The sequence below is a fragment of the Typha angustifolia genome, chromosome 12, assembly GCF_048772165.1.
Source record: "Typha angustifolia cultivar Huaian chromosome 12, ASM4877216v1, whole genome shotgun sequence".
In the NCBI taxonomy this organism is placed as follows: domain Eukaryota; kingdom Viridiplantae; phylum Streptophyta; class Magnoliopsida; order Poales; family Typhaceae; genus Typha; species Typha angustifolia.
Window position 1 is genome coordinate 8,760,810 of NC_133250.1, and position 22,536 is coordinate 8,783,345.

At 37.1% G+C, this 22,536-nt stretch overlaps 4 protein-coding genes and 1 long non-coding RNA gene across 7 annotated transcripts; 3 read left to right on the plus strand and 2 right to left on the minus strand.

The window, feature by feature from the left end:
- Positions 1 to 1,585: 1,585 nt before the first annotated feature.
- On the plus strand, positions 1,586 to 3,562 carry LOC140772723 (fructose-bisphosphate aldolase, cytoplasmic isozyme 1). Its single transcript, XM_073114929.1, has 3 exons — positions 1,586 to 1,739; positions 2,232 to 2,914; positions 3,026 to 3,562. The coding sequence occupies exons 1-3, from the start codon at positions 1,712 to 1,714 to the stop codon at positions 3,386 to 3,388; spliced, it is 1,074 nt and encodes a 357-aa protein (XP_072971030.1). The 5' UTR covers positions 1,586 to 1,711; the 3' UTR covers positions 3,389 to 3,562.
- Positions 3,563 to 4,871: 1,309 nt separating this feature from the next.
- On the plus strand, positions 4,872 to 8,165 carry LOC140772551 (sufE-like protein 1, chloroplastic/mitochondrial). The gene is made up of 3 exons (XM_073114677.1): positions 4,872 to 6,094; positions 7,651 to 7,712; positions 7,831 to 8,165. The coding sequence occupies exon 1, from the start codon at positions 4,965 to 4,967 to the stop codon at positions 6,060 to 6,062; it is 1,098 nt and encodes a 365-aa protein (XP_072970778.1). The 5' UTR covers positions 4,872 to 4,964; the 3' UTR covers positions 6,063 to 6,094; positions 7,651 to 7,712; positions 7,831 to 8,165.
- A 3,600-nt stretch (positions 8,166 to 11,765) lies between these two features.
- Positions 11,766 to 12,708, minus strand: LOC140772384 (heavy metal-associated isoprenylated plant protein 16-like). 2 transcript variants are annotated; one of them, XM_073114436.1, is made up of 3 exons: positions 12,614 to 12,708; positions 12,444 to 12,531; positions 11,766 to 12,082 (listed from the first exon to the last, which is right to left on the minus strand). In XM_073114436.1, the coding sequence occupies exons 1-3, from the start codon at positions 12,620 to 12,622 to the stop codon at positions 11,826 to 11,828; spliced, it is 354 nt and encodes a 117-aa protein (XP_072970537.1). In that variant the 5' UTR covers positions 12,623 to 12,708; the 3' UTR covers positions 11,766 to 11,825. The 2 variants fall into 2 exon arrangements, with proteins under 2 accessions (XP_072970537.1, XP_072970538.1); XM_073114437.1 differs by having other exon boundaries at positions 12,453 to 12,531; positions 12,614 to 12,692.
- Positions 12,709 to 14,650: 1,942 nt separating this feature from the next.
- LOC140772665 (glucan endo-1,3-beta-glucosidase 5) lies at positions 14,651 to 17,851 on the plus strand. Of its 2 annotated transcripts, none has more exons than XM_073114840.1 (2): positions 14,651 to 15,128; positions 16,574 to 17,851. In XM_073114840.1, exons 1-2 carry the CDS (start codon positions 14,785 to 14,787, stop codon positions 17,685 to 17,687), a joined length of 1,458 nt encoding a protein of 485 aa, XP_072970941.1. In that variant the 5' UTR covers positions 14,651 to 14,784; the 3' UTR covers positions 17,688 to 17,851. The 2 variants fall into 2 exon arrangements, with proteins under 2 accessions (XP_072970941.1, XP_072970942.1); XM_073114841.1 differs by having other exon boundaries at positions 14,893 to 15,128; positions 16,588 to 17,851.
- Positions 17,852 to 19,873: 2,022 nt separating this feature from the next.
- LOC140772666 (uncharacterized) lies at positions 19,874 to 20,978 on the minus strand. The gene is made up of 2 exons (XR_012106323.1): positions 20,443 to 20,978; positions 19,874 to 20,162 (listed from the first exon to the last, which is right to left on the minus strand). It is a non-coding gene; the product is annotated as an uncharacterized lncRNA (long non-coding RNA).
- Positions 20,979 to 22,536: the final 1,558 nt, after the last annotated feature.

A 22,536-nucleotide genomic window follows, 5' to 3' on the forward strand; every position in this document is an offset into this window, starting at 1 on the left:
AGATAAGTTAATATCAGTATAAGTTATTCTATTATTTAAGTTAATACTAATATAAAGAGTAATAATTATGATATAAAGTTAATATCAAAATAATAAAAATAAGTGAATTTATATCGGTGATTGATAATATTTTAAATCAAATGATGAAAATACCTTTCATTAAATGTAAATGAATGTAAAGTAGTAGCAGTAATTAGATGGTGTCTAATTTAGGAGCAAAATAGTAAAGATAAGTTATTAAATTAATTTTTAAAAGTTATATAGAATTAGAGAAAATAAAATAATAAATTAATATAGCAGAAGAAACTAAGTTGTTGTTTAGTTACTATACTAGAATAACGAGACTTACTTTAGAACATGTGAACTGGGATAGAGATTCTACATTTTACTCGATTATAAAGCAAGATTGAAAGGCAGAGACATTGAATCAAATATAGGAACAGAAATGTGAATGTCTTTTTATGCTCTTGGATTGAAATTTTATTGGCTTCATCCTTTAATCAGTAGCATATTCAGATTAACAACAGGGAAGTTATTCTATCCATCTTATCAATAGAATTGAGAATAAAGAGATTTAATTAGTGTGCATATTGTCAGAGTATAAAATATAAAAATTATTACTTTTTATGAGTTTAAAATTTTAAAATAGTTGATAAGTCAATATGATATCCAAACAGAGATCTCTTTGAGTATCAAAATATAAAATATAAAATTTATCGTTCTTGGGACAAGCACATACCAAAAACATGAGTACGAAGGACTCACAGTCTCACTAGACATGATCATCAAGTGGGCTGGGTCAGGTTCGGGTCGGGCTTTTTGAGCCAATCGGATTTAAGTATTTGTTCATGGCCCGACCCATCAATCACACGGGCCGGGTCGGGTTCGGGCCGGGCTAGAATAGTCTAGCCCATTACCGCCCATCGACCCATGAGAGATCGGACTAGCCGGTTGGGCCAGGTCAGCCTGACCCACCAATCATTCGGGCCAACCCACATTTTAGCTATTATTAGAATTTTTTTACTATTAGCTTATTTTTTAAAAAAATATTTATGTTCCTCTATTTAAAAATAATAATAATAATAAATTAAACAAATTTAAATATGTTCTTAAAAAACAATGTAAAACAGTACTGTACCAAAAATTTAGTTGGTTTTTACTATAACAAAACGGGTAAATACTGTAGCAGAACGGGCGAGCCTAGTTGCAGGCCAAACGGACGGGCTTTCGGGCACGGGCGGGCGGGTAAAGAGCTGGCCCGTGCCACCCATAGGTAGTTTGGGCTCGGGCTGGGCCTATCCAAACCAAAACGGGTCAAGCCGAGCACGGGGGAGTGGGTGTTTGATCTCATCTAAGTCTCACACGCATTGGATTTTTATTGGAGCAACCTCCAAAAATCCCAAATTTCCCATTCCACTCAATCCTCTATCTACGTACATGCACCTCCATGGGAAGATAAGCCCATGCACAGCTTCCACTCGAGTGGTACCACTCTTTCCCTATCCAAATCTGATAAACCTCGGAGGGCCACGATCTCGGCACGTGGCAGTGAGAGGTAGGAGATTCCATGGATATATTCCTTCTTGTTGGGCTTATAAAAGCTTCCTCATCTAAATGCCTTTTTGTTTTGAGCTCAATTACTCAATCTTTTCTTCCAACCTCCTCTTTAATTTTCCCCCTCTCTCTCCATTTTCTTTAGGTATTACCAGCCATGTCTGCCTTCATAGGAAAATATGCAGGTAAGTGGTCTTACTATAGATTGTTATACATCTTCATACTTTTATTTTTCAGTTCATTTCCATGTTTTGTTTGTGAGAGTAGTCAATAATGAGGAGGATATGCTTGTGAGTGTGTTAACTAATTAACTTCTAATTTTATTTTATAGCTCAAATATAGTGCACTTCTTTGAAAGATAAAATTATAATTTAGGAGAGGTTAATGGTGAGTAATTTTTATCATCAATTAGTACAAATTAAAAATGGCAAATTTTGGTTCGGATTGAAAACCCCATCCATTTTGTTCCAAATTATAGTGAGACAAAAAAATACTATATTTTTCATTATATTTTTACACTTGAATATGATGGTAAATCCATAACTAAAATACAAGACTTATTGGGTTGGCCAATACCCGATCCATTTATGAAAACCACTACCCGGATCCGAATATTGTTGAATTGGTCCATTGTTGCCGCCTTGTGCTGGCTAACAAAATGTTACACTCTTCCGTAGATGAGCTAATCAAGACCGCCAAGTACATTGCCACCCCTGGGAAAGGCATCCTCGCCGCCGACGAGAGCACGGGGACGATCGGGAAGCGCCTCGCAAGCATCAATGTAGAGAACATCGAGGCCAACCGACAGGCGCTCCGGGAGCTGCTCTTCACCGCCCCGAACGCCCTGACGTACTTATCGGGTGTCATCCTATTCGAGGAAACTCTATACCAGAAGACGTCAGGCGGCAAGCCGTTCGTCGATGTGCTCACCGATAATTCTGTGGTCCCGGGGATCAAAGTCGACAAGGGGACCGTCGAGCTCGCCGGCACAAACTCCGAGACGACCACCCAGGGCTTCGACTCGTTGGGGGCGCGTTGCCAGCAGTACTACAAGGCGGGGGCTCGATTCGCAAAGTGGCGGGCGGTGCTCAAGATTGGGCCCAATGAGCCCTCTGAGCTGGCCATACAGCAGAATGCTCAGGGGCTGGCGAGGTATGCAATCATATGCCAGGAGAACGGGCTAGTGCCGATCGTCGAGCCGGAGATCCTCACCGACGGCAGCCACGACATTAAGAAGTGTGCGGCGGTGACGGAGGCGGTGCTCGCCGCCGTCTACAAGGCCTTGAATGATCACCATGTGCTCCTGGAGGGGACTCTCTTGAAGCCCAACATGGTCACCCCTGGATCCGATAGCCCAAAGGTGAGGATCGAGGAGGCGATATTTGAAAAGAATTTAGTGATAATTATGTGAAATTTTTCTTGAGGATCCCTCATTACATACTAATCAGACGTCAAGACGTAAATTTTTCAGGTCGGGGCGGAGGTGATCGCAGAGTACACGGTGACCGCTCTCCGCCGCACCGTCCCTCCCGCGGTCCCTGGCATCGTCTTCCTCTCCGGCGGGCAGAGCGAGGAGGAGGCCACCCAGAATCTCAACGCCATGAACAAGCTGGAGGTGCTGAAGCCATGGACGCTGTCCTTCTCCTTCGGGAGGGCCCTGCAGCAGAGCACGATCAAGAAGTGGGGCGGGAAGAAGGAGAGCGTGGGCGCGGCGCAGGAGGCGTTCCTGGTGAGGTGCAAGGCCAACTCCGAGGCCACGCTGGGGAAGTACGCCGCTGGCAGTGTGGATGCGGCGGCGTCGGAGAGCTTGTACGTGAAAGGCTACAAGTATTAGATCGATGGCTGCATGGGGTTTGGTTGCATGCATGGCGTGTACTCGTCTATGCTATAAGTTCATTTCTTTTTGTGTCTTGAGCTGATATTACTCGTCTATGCTATAGATTCAATTGGTGTTATAAATGTATATGGCAATATGAATTTAGCCTCCTTGACTTGGTCATCATACTAACTTTAATTATAAGGATTTTATTCAAATAGAATTCAAATGAACTTGGTCATCATACTAATATTTATTAGTTAATTCTTAAGAACTATAAGAAACTTAAATTATATAATTAAAAGAGTGTCGTAATACATGAGGTTTTAGTATGAGATGGAAGTCTCCACTGTCATATCCTCATTATTTTATCTATGATTCTGACATATCCCACATTCAAAATTATTTTGCTGCAGATCTCAGTTAAGATGGAGTCTTCTTTGAAGTTTTATTTTGTTAAAATGTAGTTACAAAGAGATGTTTAATCTACCTCCAATTTGAGGTGTAGGCTAAAAGGTATATTAGTTTTAGTATAATGTTTATTTCACCTTTTGTACATAACTACATGCTAGTCTATTAGTCTTGCTTCAATATATAGTGTAACAAGGTTACAAGGATAAGATAAGAACTTATATAAGAATAAAAATATTTGGAACATTATTAGAAGCAAACTAAATTTTATCTTTATTATCACTCGCACCGACCATATTTATAGTTCAAATCCTATATTTTATTAATATTATAAAAAGTTATTATTAGTTAACGTTAAACTAATAACAGCGGACAAAATAGAAAATATACGATTGATTTTGATAAAAAAAAGAGCTTAAAATATCCCTCATCGGTTTTTTTTTTTTAATTTTCATCTTAAATTTCAAAAATGTATTCTAGTATATTAAGATCAATCGCACGTCAATAAAATGAGAAATATAAAACTTATGATAAATTTTACCATTAAATAGTGACATATATTTTATCTATTTTATGATTCATAATTTATCTTTTTAGAATTTTATAATCTAATATTTATTTTTCTCTATAAATTTTAATTAACACCTTAAAATAACTTAAACAGTATTTAAAAAAATATTCCGTTATAATATATAAAATAATTTATAAATACTTAAATTATTTATGTCTTCTTCTTTTTTTTTTCTCTTCCAAAATAAGAGAAGAAAAAAAATGGGAAAGAGAGAAAGATAAGAAAATGTGGCAACTAGAAAAATAAAAAGGTAGGTGAAAAATATGCTAGAGGTATATCAGAAATAAGAGGAATGATAGATATATTTTAATTATTTGGTCGATAGTCAATTTATGTCGAAATCTTAAATAAAAATTATAGAAAAAAAATCATATTATAACTTTTTTTTTTAAATTATATAAAATAGATAAGTGTAATTTATATAAATTTTTTAAAAAAAAATTATGGGAACCCTCTAGAATTTCCAACTTTAATTTTGTGGCCTTGATTACTTTATTCACAAAAATTTGATACCTCCCATATACTCGCTCCTCCTCCCTTCACCCTTCTCTCTTGCCCCTTCTAATCAACTAAAACAAGCACCTTTCTCTCTCTTCGCTCTCCATCTCTCTCATGACTTCGCTCTCCTCCTCTCTCCGCCTCTTCTCCCCCAACCCTCTCTTCAAACCTCCCTCCTTCGTCAACCCTCTCCTCGCCCCAAAACCCCTCCTTTTCTCCTCCCCCATCTCCTTCCAATCGCTAACCAAATCCTCCCTTCCCCGTCCACAACCCATCAAAGCCCAGCTCCAAGACCATCCCTCTAACCTCGATTACTCCGTCCTCCCCGCAAAGCTCCAAGAGATCATCTCCCTCTTCCAGTCCGTCGACGACACCAAGGCCAAGTACCAGCAGCTCCTCCATTACGGCACCCGGTTGCCCCCTCTCGCGCCCGAGCACAAGGTCGAGGCCAACAAGGTCAGGGGCTGCGTGTCCCAGGTCTGGGTCCGCGCGTTCCGGGACTCAGGGGATGACGGCGGCGGTTGCGTGCGATTCGAGGCGGACTCGGATTCGGCGCTCACCAAGGGTCTCGCCGCGCTTCTCGTTTTTGGGCTGTCGGGAGAGCCGGCGAAGGTGATTGCTCGGGTCCCGGCGGAGTTTATAGACCTCCTTGGCCTTCGGCAGAGCCTTACGCCGTCGAGGAATAGTGGGATGCTCAATATGCTCAAGCTCATGCAGCAGAAGGCCCTCCAGCTCGACGCCGTCGCCGGCGATTCGGGGGAGTTTGGCGTTTTGGATGATAAAGGCGGAGTCTTGGCAGGGGAGAATTTGACCTTGGATGGGAAAACTGATGGAATTGGCGAAATTTCTTTGGGTAAGGATTTTTCTGTTCCTGTGGAGGATGATAGTTTGGAGGATTTAAACGATGCCAATCCTGTGAAACCGAATGGTTGGGTTGGTGGGAGGGAGAAGAGGATAAGAGAGAGACTGGAGAAGGGGTTATCGCCGACGGAGTTGCAGATCGAGGACATATCGCATGTCCACGCAGGTCATGCTGGGGTAGCAGGAAACAGTGGAGGAGAAACCCATTTCAATTTGAGAGTGGTTTCTAAGGAGTTCGAAGGGAAGAGCTTGTTGAAGAGGCACAGGCTTGTTTATGATCTATTACAAGAGGAGTTGAATAGTGGTTTGCATGCACTCTCCATTGAAGCAAAGACTCCATCTGAAGTCTAGTCTAGAGTTAGAGTTGAAGTTGACATCACAAGGTTCTTTTGTCTCCTTTTCCTTTTTCTTCATTTTATAAATCTAATGAGAGATTAAAGCCTCGAGGGTCTCTGCATACGATACATTTTCTTACTCTCTTTCTGGTATACAGTTAGTGATATCAAAATTCTAGAGTTCTAATTTTGTCTGGTTTAATAATTGTCAGTATGGTGCCCCAATTTGGTTGTTTGGTTCATTCTTGTAATATTTAGCTTCAACTGTTTGTCACGCTATTTGCTTATTATTTGGCGGTTATAATCTTCTAGTTTCTTCTGTCTATCATTATTCTCTTTCTTGATGGATTGGAAGTCCTCTCTATTGGACACTTGGGTACTGCTTCTAGCTTGAACAGGATCAAGCTTTTGTATGTGTTGCTTTCTTTTTGCATAACCAAACTATTGGAGTCTCTGTCAATGGCGAAGCTGTTGATGATGCCCAGTTCATACTACTGAGAGAAATTGAATCTAAATATACGAATCTTCTTCATTGGCAACCATGGATGGTTCTTTTAATTTGAGTGTAGAACCTAGATGGAAGCTAATACAAACTCTTTTGGAGATGAAGGCAAGAAATTTACGTTATTGCTAGCAAAGAAGATCTAGTGCAACAACAGTAGTACTTGTTTCTTAGGCTATAAAACATAGATGATGTCCAATTGATCAGTCAAGATGGAAATTGGGTTGTAAACTATGTAAGAGATCAGATTGATTTGGATCATGAATCGATCAGTCAAGATTGGTTTTATGAATGGTTATTTTATGGGTATATGGACTTTTACCTCTTACATTAGATTTTAGAGGTTGATTTTATAAAAATCTAGAAGCCTGCTACTGAAAAACGAATATGTAAAGGTAAAATCTTCAGACAAATCATTAATTGCATGTGGTTTAATATGTTGATGACATGATCAAGTTAGAAATTTGAAATCTAAGCATTGTGTTATCCATGATGAGTTTATCTTGCTATCTTATCTTATGTGATATGAGGATGGGATTGAGATTCGAGACTATTAGTCCTGATGCGAGTCGTAAGTTCCTGAAAACATGTACAGTTTCTAGCTAGAGAAATTTGTTGTTCTTATAAAAAAAAAAATAGTTACGTTTGGAGTCCCAATTTTAGTGAGGCAAAACGGTACCATTCTCTTTGTTGTTCTGATGATTGTAGCACAGATGTTCAAACTTCAAAGGTATAACTGGTTCGAAAAGCTAAATCTTGATTTCTTTCTGGTTTTGTACTTCAGTCATGCAAAGAGTTGCATTTTTTTTTGGGAAAGGAACTGTTTAATTTATCTCTATTTCCATATACAAGCTTTGTTCTAGACCCTAATTTGTGGGAAAGGATACTTGAGAGCATGTTGGTTAAGATGATATTTTTCATTCTCCTTTTCTTGAGAGCATGTTGGTTAAGATGATATTTTTCATTCTCCTTTTCTTGAGAGCATGTTGGTTAAGATTCAGTTTGTGGGAAAGGATACAGTTCTCCTTTTCTTGCAAGGCATTTTTTCTGCCCTTCTATAAAGCTGTCTTCCTCAATTATTTTTCTGTCTTGGGCTTTGCAGGCTGTGATCTTTGGAAAATGATATTACCATGAGAACTTGCGCAACTGATGTAATTCTCACAGGTGATGAAAACTAGAGAATTAGGACTCTCTTTTTCTATATCTTATACACCTTGGAGAAGGCAAAAAGAGTATGCTCAAGCTTGTGCATAATGTAGTGCTCCATTGTTGTTTTTTGTAGTGAACTTGGCCCTCTTCCATTCATCCTGTGAAATGAGCCTCACCAAAGAAACAGGAGAGTTCAATAAGCTCTAGGAACAAGCAGGGGCTAAAGTTGTTGAATTGTCGCATCATTTGGCAATAGAAAGCATGGTGAGAGGAGGAGAAAAGAAGACTATGAACAGAAACCTTCAGAAGATTTTATTCTTTTTTCATAGTTTTTCCATCTAGAAGCTCATAAACTTCTCTTTAGATGACGGTCTTAGTCTGTAAAGCTACGGATAAAATGCTAAAAATGTTGAATGTAATGTACACATTTTGATAACCAGTTTTCATTGGATTCAAGTGTCAGTGCTGCAGAGGTTTGATATGTGTTTAGCTCTCTGGCTTCTAATTTAGATTAGAACAGTGCAAGGTTCATTCTACAATCTTATCACGAGATTACTACCATAAATCTGATGCTTGTAGTTGGATGTACACTGGTCCAAATATCTGTCACAGTTAAGCTCCAAGTACCATAAATATCATGTGTTTATAATTTTCTTCACCATCTACAAGAAGGGAAGAATCCAAAGATCTCTGCCTACAATAATAGGGTGCCCTTTGGCTCTACTCCAGAAACTTTTATTGCAGATGACTTAATGCTTGAAGTCCTCTGTAAGAGAGGACTGATATCTACCACACATTGCCCTGATCTTCCTCCCACCTTCCCTTTATGAAGAGCAATAAGAGTAGAAATGCTAGAGAGAACCTAGATACCAAATTGTGTTTGTTTGGATTTGTGGGTTCCCTTCTAGTTACTCTAGAGAAGAAGGTAAGTAGAGTTAATGTAGCTCGACTTGTCCAGTTGACATAAAATGGCTTCCATGGTGGTCTGCCTGGCTCCCTGAATGCCATCTAAAGAAGCCTGTCAAAGGACTTGATGCACTTCTTAGTTGGCATCAAGGGAGTCATGCAGGCCCTGTTTTGTACTTGAATTCTATGTTTTTGTTGGTAGAACTCTCTTTTTGTACTGTTTGCATGTTAGCTTGTAGGAAGTGAAGTGATGTGATGATCAAAACAATCATCCTATTTCGTTTATTGCATGAAGTCATGCCAAGTATCATTCATTTACAACTCCTTTTCTGATCAATGACAGCATCATTGCAGAATACAACCCAATAACCAGTTTATTTGCCAATTTATCATTCATGTAAGACTTATCCACAGATTCTTGTGAATCCTTCTGACATACTTCAAGTTTGAATGAATCTTACTCCATGCTCAAGTTTGCCCATTTATGTGAGGTGATCTTTATTATTCTGTTTATTGAAGAATGAAAACCACAAAATTCTGCATTTTCTCTTTCCTTTCTTATAGCCACAGTTCCAAACAGAGAGGACTTTCTCCAAGAAACATTCATAAATTGTTGTTGTACTTCTTCTCTTACCATAATATATACTACAATTTACCAGAGTTTTATACTTATACATAGCCTATCTCCAAATGCATCCAATATATCTGCAGATGGAGCTCACATGAAGCAACATAAAGGCTCATATCTGCAATCATGAACCTCATACATATTGTATTGCACAATTCTCACTGGCTCATCAGGCTTCTTCTCCTCTTCTTTCTTTGCCTCGACGACGGCCACGCAGAGTAGCTCCGGGAAACAAGCCAGCTTCCTGAGAATTAGCACTGGCGCAACTGGATCAAGTCCTTCACCGATGATGACGAGTAGATCTCTGTCATCTCCTTCTACTGCCAAATTAGTCACACCTATCACAAAAGCCACTATAGGAACATTTTTTCCCTTTCTTTCCAACTCTGTGAATATTGTACTAAGCAATAATAAATATTAACATGTTACAGTAATTGAACTTGTTGAAACATTAGTTATGTAAATATGATCAGCTAAGTGTGTGATGTTGGCTATGAGCCAATTGGAGTTCTCTTAAAAGCTTATCTTGAGAATACCATGATGTCCAGCAACAGCTTGTAATACTTTGGTAAGCTTCGTTTGGTCTTCCATCTGCACTCTCATGACCACCTTTTGCTGTATGGGAAAGAGAAGGAAGAGAATAATATAAAAAGAATTGACATAAGATTCATTCATTCTATTAGTTGCAATAAAAGAGAAAACTGAAAAAAGAAAAAGAAGAATGAAAGTCCAAACTGTTCCTATCTTAGTAGCTGGATCTTCTATGCCTTAGATCTATTTGATCTGACTTCCATGAGGTGTCCAGTGTCCTCTAGTTATAGGGCCATTACTCTGATTAGTTCCAATATTTTGGATTTGAAGTTTAAGGTTAGATATCTAAAAATCTGCAGTGATAATTTGCTACCAACTAGCTTTCTAACTTCTTAAAGTTTTAATTACTTTGTTCATGTGATATCAATCAAGTTATCTGCAATATAACCTTGAAACCAAGTAAACACGAGTTACAATAACGTGGGAACAAAAGAACAGTGATTAGATTGTGGCTCGTGCTTTTTGAAAAGTCAAATTCAAGTCAGTTCTTGAAAGATGTGTGAAGAAATTTGTGTATACGTCCCCTTCATGGAACCAAGTTCATGACGGGAGGCCCTTCTCTTCCCTCCTTTGTTTGCACGTTGTTCATGGAGGCTTCTCTGTCCATTTGGGATTTTCTCTGTCTTCTCTAGGATCTTGGTCTAGATGAAGCCACAAAGACTGACTGACCCTTTATGCATTTATTCTCGCCAAGACTAAGATTAATTAAAGACTTTTGCTGCAGATTATGACAAAGTTGGAGGCTTGTTTTCACTTTTCAAGGCCTACTCTTTGTGCATGAGTACTTTTATTTTCTTATCCTATGCTCGATATTATGTTCTATTATTGTCTGATATAAATCTCTCTATTCCCCATTTTTTTATTTGTGTCTCCGGCTGTAACCAATTAGTAAATATTCTACTGATATCCATCTTCAGGTTTTCCCCTCAAATGAAAATAGTCGAGATCAGTCATATGAACTCGTTACAATTGGAGATGAGTAGGTAGCTGGAACCAGTAGTTCCTAAGAAGATATAATTAATAGACGAGTACTTTTGAGAGATGATTGAGAAACCAAAGTTGGAAATAGAGTAGGAAATTAATTATCATATCAAAGATTACGCTTCTGAATGATTTCAAGAGATGCCTTTTTACTCTTCTTCTCGTCCTCCATTTTGGAGCTTAAAAATAATCCTTTTCTGCCTAATCTCATCCACCAGTTAAATTTGAAGGAATTAGTTTCTACTTCCACATCTTAATTATGAGACTTCTTCTTTCTCTCTCTCTCTGTGCAAATTATCTAGTAACATGAAATCATGGCAATAAGTTTGCAACTATGGCAAAAGAAATTAGACATAGATTGAGATGAGCATCCAAATCAGAGCTCATTTTTTTTCTATGTAATCAAGTGATAGGCAAGCATTATTAGCAGTGCTTGAGAAAAAAGACTATGCTGAGGTCTTTCTCATGCATGATAAAAAAAATAGGTCATTTTTATCTTATCATATGGAGATTCACTAATGCATGCATATTAATTGCTTTTAGCTAACAGGCTGCAACCTGTCACTGCTGTGCACCACTTAATAGTTTTTTAGTTTGTAACTCGTTATTTCCAACAAAACTTGAGGGAAACATATCTATCTCACGTTGTCAATATAATAATAAATAAAATTGTTTATCTTCGTGTGATCAGTTTCTAACCTCAGTGACTCTCGATATAGAACATGCGGTGAAGGTGAGATCTTAAAATAAAAATTGTTTCTCCCAAAGGTACAAGTTTGATCTCTTCAAAGCTTCGGATTCTCTAATAATAATAAAAAGATTTCTTAGGATTTGATCTAAAGCCTTAGTATATTCATCGACACTGTTCATCCAGTACTATTCATCATCCTTCATATTGTTAGAACCCATGCATCAAATCTAGATACGTTAGGTGAACAAAATTATGAAGCATAATTTCCCAATCATATGAACACAAATAAACCCCTCAGAATCTATAATTTAGAAAGAAAGCTACATACGTTTTACATAATGATACAACTATTATGATCATAGCCAGGCTCATGAATTACAACAGGGAGTGGTTTTATGGCACCAAATTGATAGGAAAGTATTGTTTCTTCTTGTTTTTTCTTCTGATCATCTTTCTCATCAGCTGAAGTGACGCTAACCAAGTCGGCGTAGCCCATTCGTTTTCGAAGCATCATTGTTAGCTCGATCGAGTCAATCCCCTCACCGACCACCACAATTTTGTCCTCCTCCAGTGATGCAGATTCAACACCTATACATAGATAGTCAACACAATTTTTATTACTTTTCATCTGCCGATGTTTTCTTATCTGAAAGCTCCACAATGGAAATTAAAGCTAGTAAAAGAACGAACAGAGTAAAAGATGGCAAGATGCTATGCGATTAATATTATCAACAAGTTCTATTAAAAGACAGTCAGAAGGTTGATGGTAGAGAGAAGAACTAGTTGAAGTATTATTCAGTTATATGACAAAGTAACTTGTTACAGTTGATGGGTAGTAGTGGCTTGAATCAATAGTTGCTAAGAACCAAAGTTGGAAGTAGAGTAGGAGATTACAAGCATGTCAGATACTGCTCAATTGCTTGTAAGATAAATCAGAGGAGATTCAGACATCGATTACCCGAGACGCCGACAGCAGTTCTGAGGGCCTTTGTGCGCTTCTTCTTGTCCTCCATGTAGAGCTTCAGAACAATCTTTTGCTGGAAGTGAATCAACCAAGAATTTAGACCATCTCAGCTCACCAAATTTGATAGAGCCAGTGTTCAAAGTTCAAACACCTACCTTGGCCATCAGGAGTTGGATCCTTTGTTATTCTTAAGTCTCCTCTAAAGACTAAGAAGTGATTCTGCCAATATATAGGCACACTAGAAGAGCAGAGACTCAAATCAGTGGTCTAGTTTTCTTTTGAAACATAAAACGCTAGTTTCAGACATAATTTCCACGTGGGCATGGACTTGTAGTCTTGTTAGTCTTCTAAACCCTTCTTTCACTGCTCTTAATCCACTATTGCATCAATAGACAGGAAAGCTACATTCTCATACATGGTAGTGATTTTCTTGAACAAGAGGGATCAAATGTCCTTCCTGTCACTGGAGAAGCATTAAGTGAGTCAAGTTTTTATTAAAAGTTAGTGTCAAACTTAGTTATCATTTTTATCCTACTATTTCATCTAATTAATTGGTGTGTTACTACCAAGATTATTTTGATAGTTCTCATACTTATTAGGAGCATTTTGAGAATAATATTTTATCTTATTATGTATGAGTTTTTTTAGTCATATAAAAGTAAGTCATTGTATGTCGAGAGAACTTTAGTTATCTTCTTTATTTTGGCGTCATCTTAGAGAGCAAGGGAAGAAAGAAAATCCATCTTGGAGTTTTGCTAGATAAAAAGTTAGTGACCTTCTATTATATCTCCTACCTCTCTTGTAAACTTGTCTTGTAAATTTGATAATTTTCTATTTGTGAAGACTTGGCCTTATTAGGTTTATACCTTGATTATTATCTCTTGAGGTGAAGATTATGATTTATATGTATTGTAATTATTTGGGTGCTTTATTGTGAGGTTATCTTCTCCGTTTTTGTTTCTATTTAAGGTTGTGCAATTTTGGGCATGTAGAAAATATTAAGTTTCTACACTTGGAGAAAAGGAGGTTCTCGGATTAGAGGACAATAATTTCTCTTCAGTCTCCAAATGTGATTGTGAGATGACTTATGACGGTGGAGTGCGGGGATCTGGTGGATAGTTAGCAATTTGAACAAAAATTTACTTCCTAACTCTGGATTCAAGAATGGGGCTTCCTAGTTTACACGTCTGATTTAAATTATATATATATATATATATATATATATATATATTTCCTTTGATGAACATTCTCGGACATTTATTAGTTTGATCCTAACGTGATTGATGTTAAACATCATCCTTCTTTCTTCGTATGGTTGGGAAATATAGTCTGAATTAGTATTGTTAGATTCTACTGTCAGAGCTCCACAAGAAATCACAAAGATGCAAATTCTAGTTTCAGATCTGAGATACTGATTCTAGTCCTATATACTCTACAAAGTTATAAACACACTTTATCATATCCATAGCGAATCAAAGTTTTAGTCTTTTGATGGATGTTTTACTAAAGAAACCAGATTGAAATAGTGACCATATGCTCATATTGTTGAGCAAGGGATCTAGTAATTTCAGACATTAAATTCTTGTCATAATTTTGCACATATACCTCCTGAATCCTGATAGGTCCCAAACTTGACTATATACCTCCTAAGAAATGGACATACTCGCTCAAATGTCCATTGTTTGCATATCACCATTACATCATTGATAATAAACACGAAAGCTATCTTTGTTCTTGTTCCATAGCATTATCATCTGTAAACTATTTTTAAATGTATAAATTAAAAGTATAGATAAGGATTTATTTAGAGTTGGAAACAAGTAAATTTGAAATGATAATATCTGATTGCATCTACCCCTTCAAATCCATCTTTCCCCCCAAAGAAAAGGAAAAAAAAAGAAGAAAAAAAGAGAAGAAATTCTACCTTTCACGATTCCCACTGAGTTAAAAAAAGTATTAGAACAGAATAATATATATTCTAGACACGCAGGTTACCTTGTCGTTTTCAAGAAAAGCCTATTTAAATTTACTGCAACAAAATTTTTATCTCCTCAAAGCTCAGTTCCGCCAAATGGTAATATCATCAATGAAAAAGTGACATCTTTATAGACAGCTTAATTTTATTGGAGTAGTAGGAATTTCATACTATAAGGTGAAAGATGGAATCCCATTTCCTTTTTCATAGTTACTGACACTGGTGCTCCTACCACTCTCCCCCACCCTCTATGGCCGCAACCACCATCCCACCTCCCTAAATCCACCGCAATGCTCCTTGGTTCCCCATGAGCCCTTCAAATCTCTTTTAAAGATCGTAGTTTGGGACGAAATGGCGAAGACTCACTTGGTTTTATCCCTTATTTTCTTGTTGGTCCTTCAAAGATGCGATCTTTTTGTGGATTCGGCCATTGGGGTGAACTGGGGGACCTTGTCTTCCCACAAGATCTCGCCCTTCGTAGTGGTAGATCTCTTGAAGGAGAACAAGATTGGGAAAGTGAAGCTGTTCGATACCGATCCGGCCGTCTTAAGGGCACTGATGGGGAGCGGCATTGAGGTGATGGTGGGGATGCCGAATGACATTTTGGGGACTTTGGCCTCTTCCGCTGCTGCTTCTGATGTTTGGGTTTCTCAGAATATTACGAGATATATGGTCAAAGGAGGTGTCAATATTAGGTAAGTTGGCACTAATTTGAGTGAGTTCTTTACTTTTGTGGGTCAAATTTCCCTTTTTGAGCTATGATGCAGTAGTAGGTTAAGCATCCATGGCTGATGTTGTTCTTTAGGATGTGATATGCTTTCACTAGTTCTTTCCAATTTCAGTGGATAAGCAATTACGTGATTCAGATGTATATGGAGTTATCCTATACACCATGTGCAGATATAGCATTTTTGATGCTGCAAGTCAGTGTTGCCCAAAGATCTGTGGGGATCTTTGGATCTTTCTTATTGTTCATTTAATACGAGATACTTATTTTAGAACAAAACAGTAAATTGCTGTGAGTAAAAGAAAATATAATTAATAATGGAGTGTATAAGTTTCATTGAAGCACTTATTCCGGAATATGAGATATAAAGGTTTTCCAGTTCCTACACATTGTTGTTTCTCTTTTAAACACGTCATTAATTAGTTAAAAATACTATAAAAATGAGATAGGGAGTTGTTCGGGTTTAATTTTAACTTTGTCATGAGTTGCCACGAAAGGAAGAAATCTTGACTTGATTTCTTTGAATTTCTGTATTCAGCTGGTGGAACCATTCAACTCGAGGGGATTAACTTGATTCACATGAAAGTTGCCAATTTTTGTCACCTACAAACATTGTGTGGTTCACTTAAATCAGTGGAAAAGTTAGATCCCTCCTTATAGAAAAATATCCAGAGTTTGGGATGTTAAACTCTGATGCCAAAATGAAAGTACTTTTTCTTATATGTTTCAGTAAGTGCATCTTACTGTTTTATATATATATCCACTTTTAGAAAAAAGCTGCTTTATCAAATTACAAGTTGTCACACGTCTAAGTTAATACATTTGATATTGGAAAATGGGATGATAACATGTTTTTTTCCCCTTTTCTTATGTTCCACATTTTGGTCTTACTTCTCAATCTCTTGGTGTATGATGTCCTTTTTGTATGAGTTGGAATAATGTTACAAATGACCAATGGAAAGATAGAATAAACAATTTCTGGGTTTTGCATGATATCCTGTGGATAGGGTGTTTTCTATAATTCCAGTGTAATGAGGAGTTAAAATGGATATGGATAACTATATGGTTGTGGCTAGTATTTGAAAGCCTCTTGCTGAGTACAACTAACAATCTGCTTTATCACATTATTCTGTTTCATCCAAAGTACGTTTACTTTCTAAAGATATGTATAAGATATTTGTCCACTGCTTTATTATGATATCCCTTCGTCATTTTCTTTTGTGCAGTCCACACAACTACAATAATGAGAATCTAGGATTATTGATCATTGCTTCTGAAATTATATTTGTTGTATTTGAGAAAGTTTTTGAGATTTACTATTTCTCATCTTCTACTTTCTTGTTTAGTTGCTTATTGAAGTTTTATTTTGGTACATGTTTTATGATGCTCATCATTACCATCATATAAAAACAGATATATTGCTGTAGGCAATGAGCCTTTCCTCTCAAGCTACCAGGGTCAATTTCAGTCCTTTGTTCTTCCAGCAATGGCCAACCTTCAGCAATCACTAGCGAAAGTAAATCTAGCAGGCTACATAAAGTTAGTGGTCCCTTGCAATGCTGATGCATATCAGTCTGCTTCTCTTCCATCTCAAGGGATGTTTAGAACTGAGCTTACTCAAATAATGACCCAGATCGTCTCATTTCTGAACTCCAATGGGTCTCCATTTGTCGTCAACATCTATCCTTTCCTTAGTCTATATCAGAGTTCAGATTTTCCACAAGATTATGCCTTCTTTGAGGGCTCTTCTCACCCTGTTGTAGATGGCCAAAATGTATACTACAACGCCTTTGATGGCAACTTTGACACATTAGTGGCTGCTCTGAGCAGAATTGGATATGGACAGATCCCTATTGCAATTGGGGAGGTGGGTTGGCCAACTGATGGAGCACCAAGTGCAAACCTAAGTGCTGCAAGGGCTTTCAACCAAGGTCTTATCAACCATGTTCTGAGCAATAAAGGAACCCCTCTCAGACCAGGAGTTCCTCCAGTGGATATGTATCTGTTCGGTCTTCTCGATGAAGAGCAAAAGAATGTACTTCCTGGTAATTTTGAGAGGCACTGGGGCATTTTTTCTTTTGATGGTCAGGCCAAGTATCCCTTGAACCTTGGTTTAGGGAACGGAGGGTTGAAGAACGCCAAAAATGTTCAATATCTTCCACCAAGGTGGTGTGTCGCCAACCCATTTCAAAATCTTGATGGTGTCGGGAATCATATAAAGCTGGCTTGCAGTATGGCAGATTGCACCACTCTCTACTATGGAGGATCATGCAATGCTATTGGGGAGAAGGGTAATATTTCTTATGCCTTCAACAGCTATTATCAGCTACAGAAGCAGGATGCAAAGAGCTGCGATTTTGATGGGCTCGGGATGATAACTTACCTTGACCCTTCAATTGGTGACTGTCGCTTTCTTGTTGGAGTCACTGATAGTAGTTGTTCATGCGTTGGTTGTGGGTTCTTCTGTGGGTTTTGGATTGTGACCTTGTGGGTATTTATGTACCTTAAGATCTTGGGTTCCTTGTAATTTAAAACAGCTTCCTTGTTTGGCATATTTGGTGCTCTTGTCGAAGCTGCATGTACTTCAGTTATAGAAGTAGAGATAGAAAGAGAGTTCTTACTACTTGTAAATGGATTCATTTATGTCATTTTGTTATACTCCTGCATCTGAATTATACTTTTATCATCAAATTTGTTTAGCATTGAGAGAATTATATACATGGACAGTGGAGGAACAGGGTATTTATTGGCAAATACTAGCTACTATTATATGCTGGCATACAAAACTATCCATTGTTCCTTCCCAGTTCCTTACAACTGCTGTCTCAGGACTCCAAAGTTCCGAACTTTATCCCATCGGTGGTGGTGGTGGTGTTGGAGGGCAGCAATTATCCCACCCGCAGCAGGCGTGCCCGCATGTTGGTTGAGGTTTGTGAATCAGCCAGCAGCACCTGCAAGCTTCAGCAAACAAGAAAGGTGACCTTTATATTCTTTCTGTTCAACAATTACATGACAAAACAAACGACAAGCACTGCCTAAACAAGCAAAATTCCTCTAAAATTTTGGATTATGTTTTATGGTTGAATTTCCCCAGAGAACTAATTCTGAAGGTAGCCATTAATGATTCTTATATATCTTCTTGTGGACAATAATCTAGAATTTTTTCTGTTCTTCCTCTATCAAGGAAAGATTATAGCCAGTATAGCCTAGAAGCTAGTATATTTCACTTCTATTGTAGTAAGATTGAAAGGATTGAAACAAAGAATTGTTGGAGTACGGCAACCTACTTTTTCTGAGGCCTGGAAACTATTGTATTTAAATTCCTGCACCGAAACTATTTTTACCCTGAAGTCAATTATATTCCATTAACACATATTAGAAGTATAAGAGATATATACGCAGTGATGCAGTCGTGGTGGTGACGAAGAACGCCGCCACCATGAGCCAAGTGATGAGAGCTAGCAGAGTTTTCCTTCTCATGGTTCTCTTTCTTTGAGAGCCAAGATGTTTAGTTGTGGAATATGTACACTGCTCTAACCATTATATAGGACAATAATGCTCATGAATCCAGAACATTCAAATGTTTCTTCATGTCATGAGTGGAAAGAGATGGAAGTATGACATGTTACAGCCCCTTTGTTGGACTCACTACTCTTGCTTTCATCTCTTGTTGGTCGCTGACATCTGACTGTTGAGAAAGAGAATAGGCGAAGTCTTCCTTCTTATCTTTAAGGGAAGACATCAGAGGAGAGCTAAGTTGCCACATCACAAGAATTGAAAGTTTGCAAGATACCTACTTGGTGTCTGTTGTGAGATGCATTCAATGCTAGCTACTCTAAATTGTTGACTAGTCTTCAACCTGAATAAGCCCAGGAATATCTAATTGCTATGACATGTCCCAACTTAAATGCCTAGCCAACTACTTCCTTTCAATCTCAACCTTGAGAGGAGAAAATTAATGACTGCTGTGATGATAAATCTTTTGATTATGTTAATAAACAGTTGAACTTGAATCATCTATGTAAGGTTTTATATTTGATTATTAACACACATCTGGAGAAGTTGGATGAAGTTTTTATGAAAAGTATTTATGTGGAAGACTGAATTTCAAGTCAAGAATTTAATTCTTTGGCAGCGGTTCGCAATGGGAAAATATATATGAAGTTTTGTGCAGATGTTAGATAGTGGTTCTCAATAAGTATGATGAGGGCAGTTGGTTAAAATTAGTTTCTATTCATTTTTTCCAGAACGGATGATGTAAGAAAGTGATTCACGCCCATTTCAAACTCACTTCAGGGCATTCAAACGCACAGGCATGGTGCAGTTTTTGTTGAGTTAGAAGAAGAAATCGAGGGTTTTTAACCTTACACTAAGTTATCTTTGAAGAGATCACTGACCGGAGTTTTGGGAGACTGCGAAGAAAGGTACTAAAATATTTTCTATATATCTTGGCTACTTTGTATCTTGACGAACTTTGTCTCAAGGAATCAATCTCGAGAATCATAGAGGTTGGATATCAAGCACGGAGAAGGGAGAGCTGAACGAAATCATTATAGATATAATCATAGATATCGACGATTCGTCCATAAGTTGTTCTTGTACTATTACATTTAAAATAGTGTTTGGTTTATTCTAAAATAGGACCCGCAGTTTTTTACCCTAGAGCACTTCAAGCTAATTTTGTAATAGTACCAAACACAAAACATGGAGCACTTCAAGCTAATTTTGCATTAACTGTAACCTTCCTTTCTCTTATTTATGGGAAGAGTATCACATCTATTACATCAATGAATTGAGGGTGAAGAAGAACAGGAACAAATATCTGTAGAACAATGATCTCATACAACATTCATGTTGCACAAGTCTATCTCAGAATTTGATAGAATTCAATTATTAGGAAGGAAATTAAATTCTTGTACTGTTTATATGCAGCAATCATCTCCACAGCAAACTTTGCCACAGTGGATCAAAGGCCTGAGAACAAACCAGCAGCACCTGCATCCTGCAGCAAATATTCAGAAAGAATCAGAAGAAAGAGAAAAGCAAGTAAATAAAATCTATTGTTATGCAAGCACAGATTAAAGGCTACTTGTTACCTTCATCTTGCATTCTTATTAATATCTAATTGGCCTTCTTATTTAGTACTTGATACTTATTAGGGATTAAAATTTCTATGCATATGTTCTAGTGCTTCAAGCAAGGTTCATAATTAGAAAAACTATTTTTTCCTACCTCCTTTTAAGTAATTTGCAGATTGACTCTTCATTTCTACAATCACTAACCTTGTGGGTGGATTTCATGCTCCATGGCCTCCAGTCTCGCAGTCGCAGACCCGACGGCGAACACCGCAACCATGATCAAAGCAATAAATGCAAAAGGTGTGATCCTCATTGCCTTCTCTTAGTTCTCTCCTCCAAGAACACTAATCAGTTTTATTTCAAGGGACTAATCTCTATGCATTGTATCACATGCAAAGAAACCCCCTGTTTTCTCTTAAGTCTCATGAGTTGGTATGACCTTCTTTTTGTCTTTTAGATAATGCAGTGACAAAGGAAGAACAGCAAGACAATGGAAGAGTCCAAAATGGCAACTTAGAAAAAGAGGGCTCATGACAAAGGATTCCTTGAAGAAATTATTACAGATGTATCATGGAAGAGTCAGGAGCTGACTGAAGTAGGAATTGAAAGTTTGGTAACCCATAACAAGAGAATTTATAATTCACCATCAACCCACTGTCCAATTTAACTATTCATAGAGTTAATCAACTAGTCAATTAGATTGGGCAAGAATGGGGCCGTTTTCTTGATAGTGTTTATTTGCTAGATTAAATATGCTTCGTGGATCCATTGTCTTAACCTTTTTAAGGTCAACTGATTTTTAACATAGTATCTGAGCCAATTATTTTCAGAGATCATGGATTTAAATCCCATTTTCCCACTTTTATTCCATATTTTATGGAGGTGTGCCACTACCACACAATTTATTACCTATGAAAAATTATATTTAACTAATCTATGATTAGTTTAACCTTATAGCTTCATCTGTGTCACTTTATTCTACTTATAAATATTTGACTAAATCACATATCAAATTTAAAAATACCTATTAGAGACAAAATTATAAAGAATTTAATAACATTTTCAATACATATTAAATGATATCGATCGGAATTCAACTAACAAAGATTATAAATATACATCCATTCAATATACTTATCGTATTATTATCGTCTAAAATCGATATTATTTTACATGCATTGCATTGAAAAACTTAAATAACTTCAAATTGAAAGTAATGTTTGACCACTTTGGTAGGGCTCCACAGCCCTTGATTGATGCACATTTCAGTGTCTTTATATATACTTCCTTCTTTACTTTTATTTGGCCACAGCCATAGAAGATCATATCAGTTTCATTAGTCATAGTATAACTCTTCACCACTTGCACTGACTTGAAGATAGTAGCATATGGAGGACAACTTGTTCCATGTGCACAATGCTTGCAATGGACTCCAGTGGCAATATATTATTTGAGAACTTAGAAACAACCATATTTGATGGAGATCAGGATCAATCTCCCAAGAAGGCAAACCCAAACCCCAAACAATAGCATTTACTCTATGAATACCATTTACTTTATCTATGAGAATCAAGAGTTTAGCCTCTTTTTTTCCACAACATGGACAGCTTTGACTGCATTAAATGAGAGGAATACCTAGAAGTTATGTGAGATAAAATTAACCCCCACATAAATATATAGTCTTATTCGAAGATGATACATAGGATTAATTTTGGATGAAAATTTAATCAAAACTTTATAAGGATCAAAATAGATTGGTATGGTATGACCATCTCAGTAATAACTTGCAGCCATGGAAGAGGGAAGAAAAAGGCAAATCAATCTAAGCTTCTTATTGGAAGTGGCAGAGTCATCTAGGGATAGCTTCATTGCTTCAAGAATTAATGGTTTTCCCCTTTGATGAACATGGAGGAAGAGCTTGATCAAATTTTCAATATTATCTTGTAATAACTTTTAGATGATTATTTAAAAATAAATTGATCCTATTAGAACAATGGTCAACCTTTTCATATAGGATTTAATTTTAATTTGATAGAAGTACCTAAGTGGATCTAATATATATATATATATATATACACATCCTATTATATTCCACTCTTACATTTTCCTTTTAAAGCCTTAAAAACATACTAAACTATTTTTAACCTAACAATATCTAATGGAATATAGAATATTATGTTACTTTTAAAAAAAAAAAAAAATCTAGACACTCCTTTTATCTTTACTTCAATATTGAAAAACTTACTCAAGAATATTAAGAAGGTTATTTTATATCGAAACTTATTTTAATTTATTTAT

Excerpts from the sequence above, each read along its gene's own strand:
- LOC140772723 (XM_073114929.1), top strand. The coding sequence starts at position 1,712 with ATGTCTGCCTTCATAGGAAAATATGCAG. Across the intron at positions 1,740-2,231 it reads CTTCATAGGAAAATATGCAG|ATGAGCTAATCAAGACCGCC; the intron begins GTAAGTGGTCTT and ends ACTCTTCCGTAG. Across the intron at positions 2,915-3,025 it reads CTGGATCCGATAGCCCAAAG|GTCGGGGCGGAGGTGATCGC; the intron begins GTGAGGATCGAG and ends TAAATTTTTCAG.
- LOC140772551 (XM_073114677.1), top strand. The coding sequence starts at position 4,965 with ATGACTTCGCTCTCCTCCTCTCTCCGCCTCTTCTCCCCCAACCCTCTC.
- LOC140772384 (XM_073114436.1), bottom strand. Across the intron at positions 12,083-12,443 it reads CGGCGTCTCGGGTAATCGAT|GTGTTGAATCTGCATCACTG; the intron begins GTCTGAATCTCC and ends ATCTATGTATAG.
- LOC140772665 (XM_073114840.1), top strand. The coding sequence starts at position 14,785 with ATGGCGAAGACTCACTTGGTTTTATCCCTTATTTTCTTGTTGGTCCTT. Across the intron at positions 15,129-16,573 it reads AAAGGAGGTGTCAATATTAG|ATATATTGCTGTAGGCAATG; the intron begins GTAAGTTGGCAC and ends ATATAAAAACAG.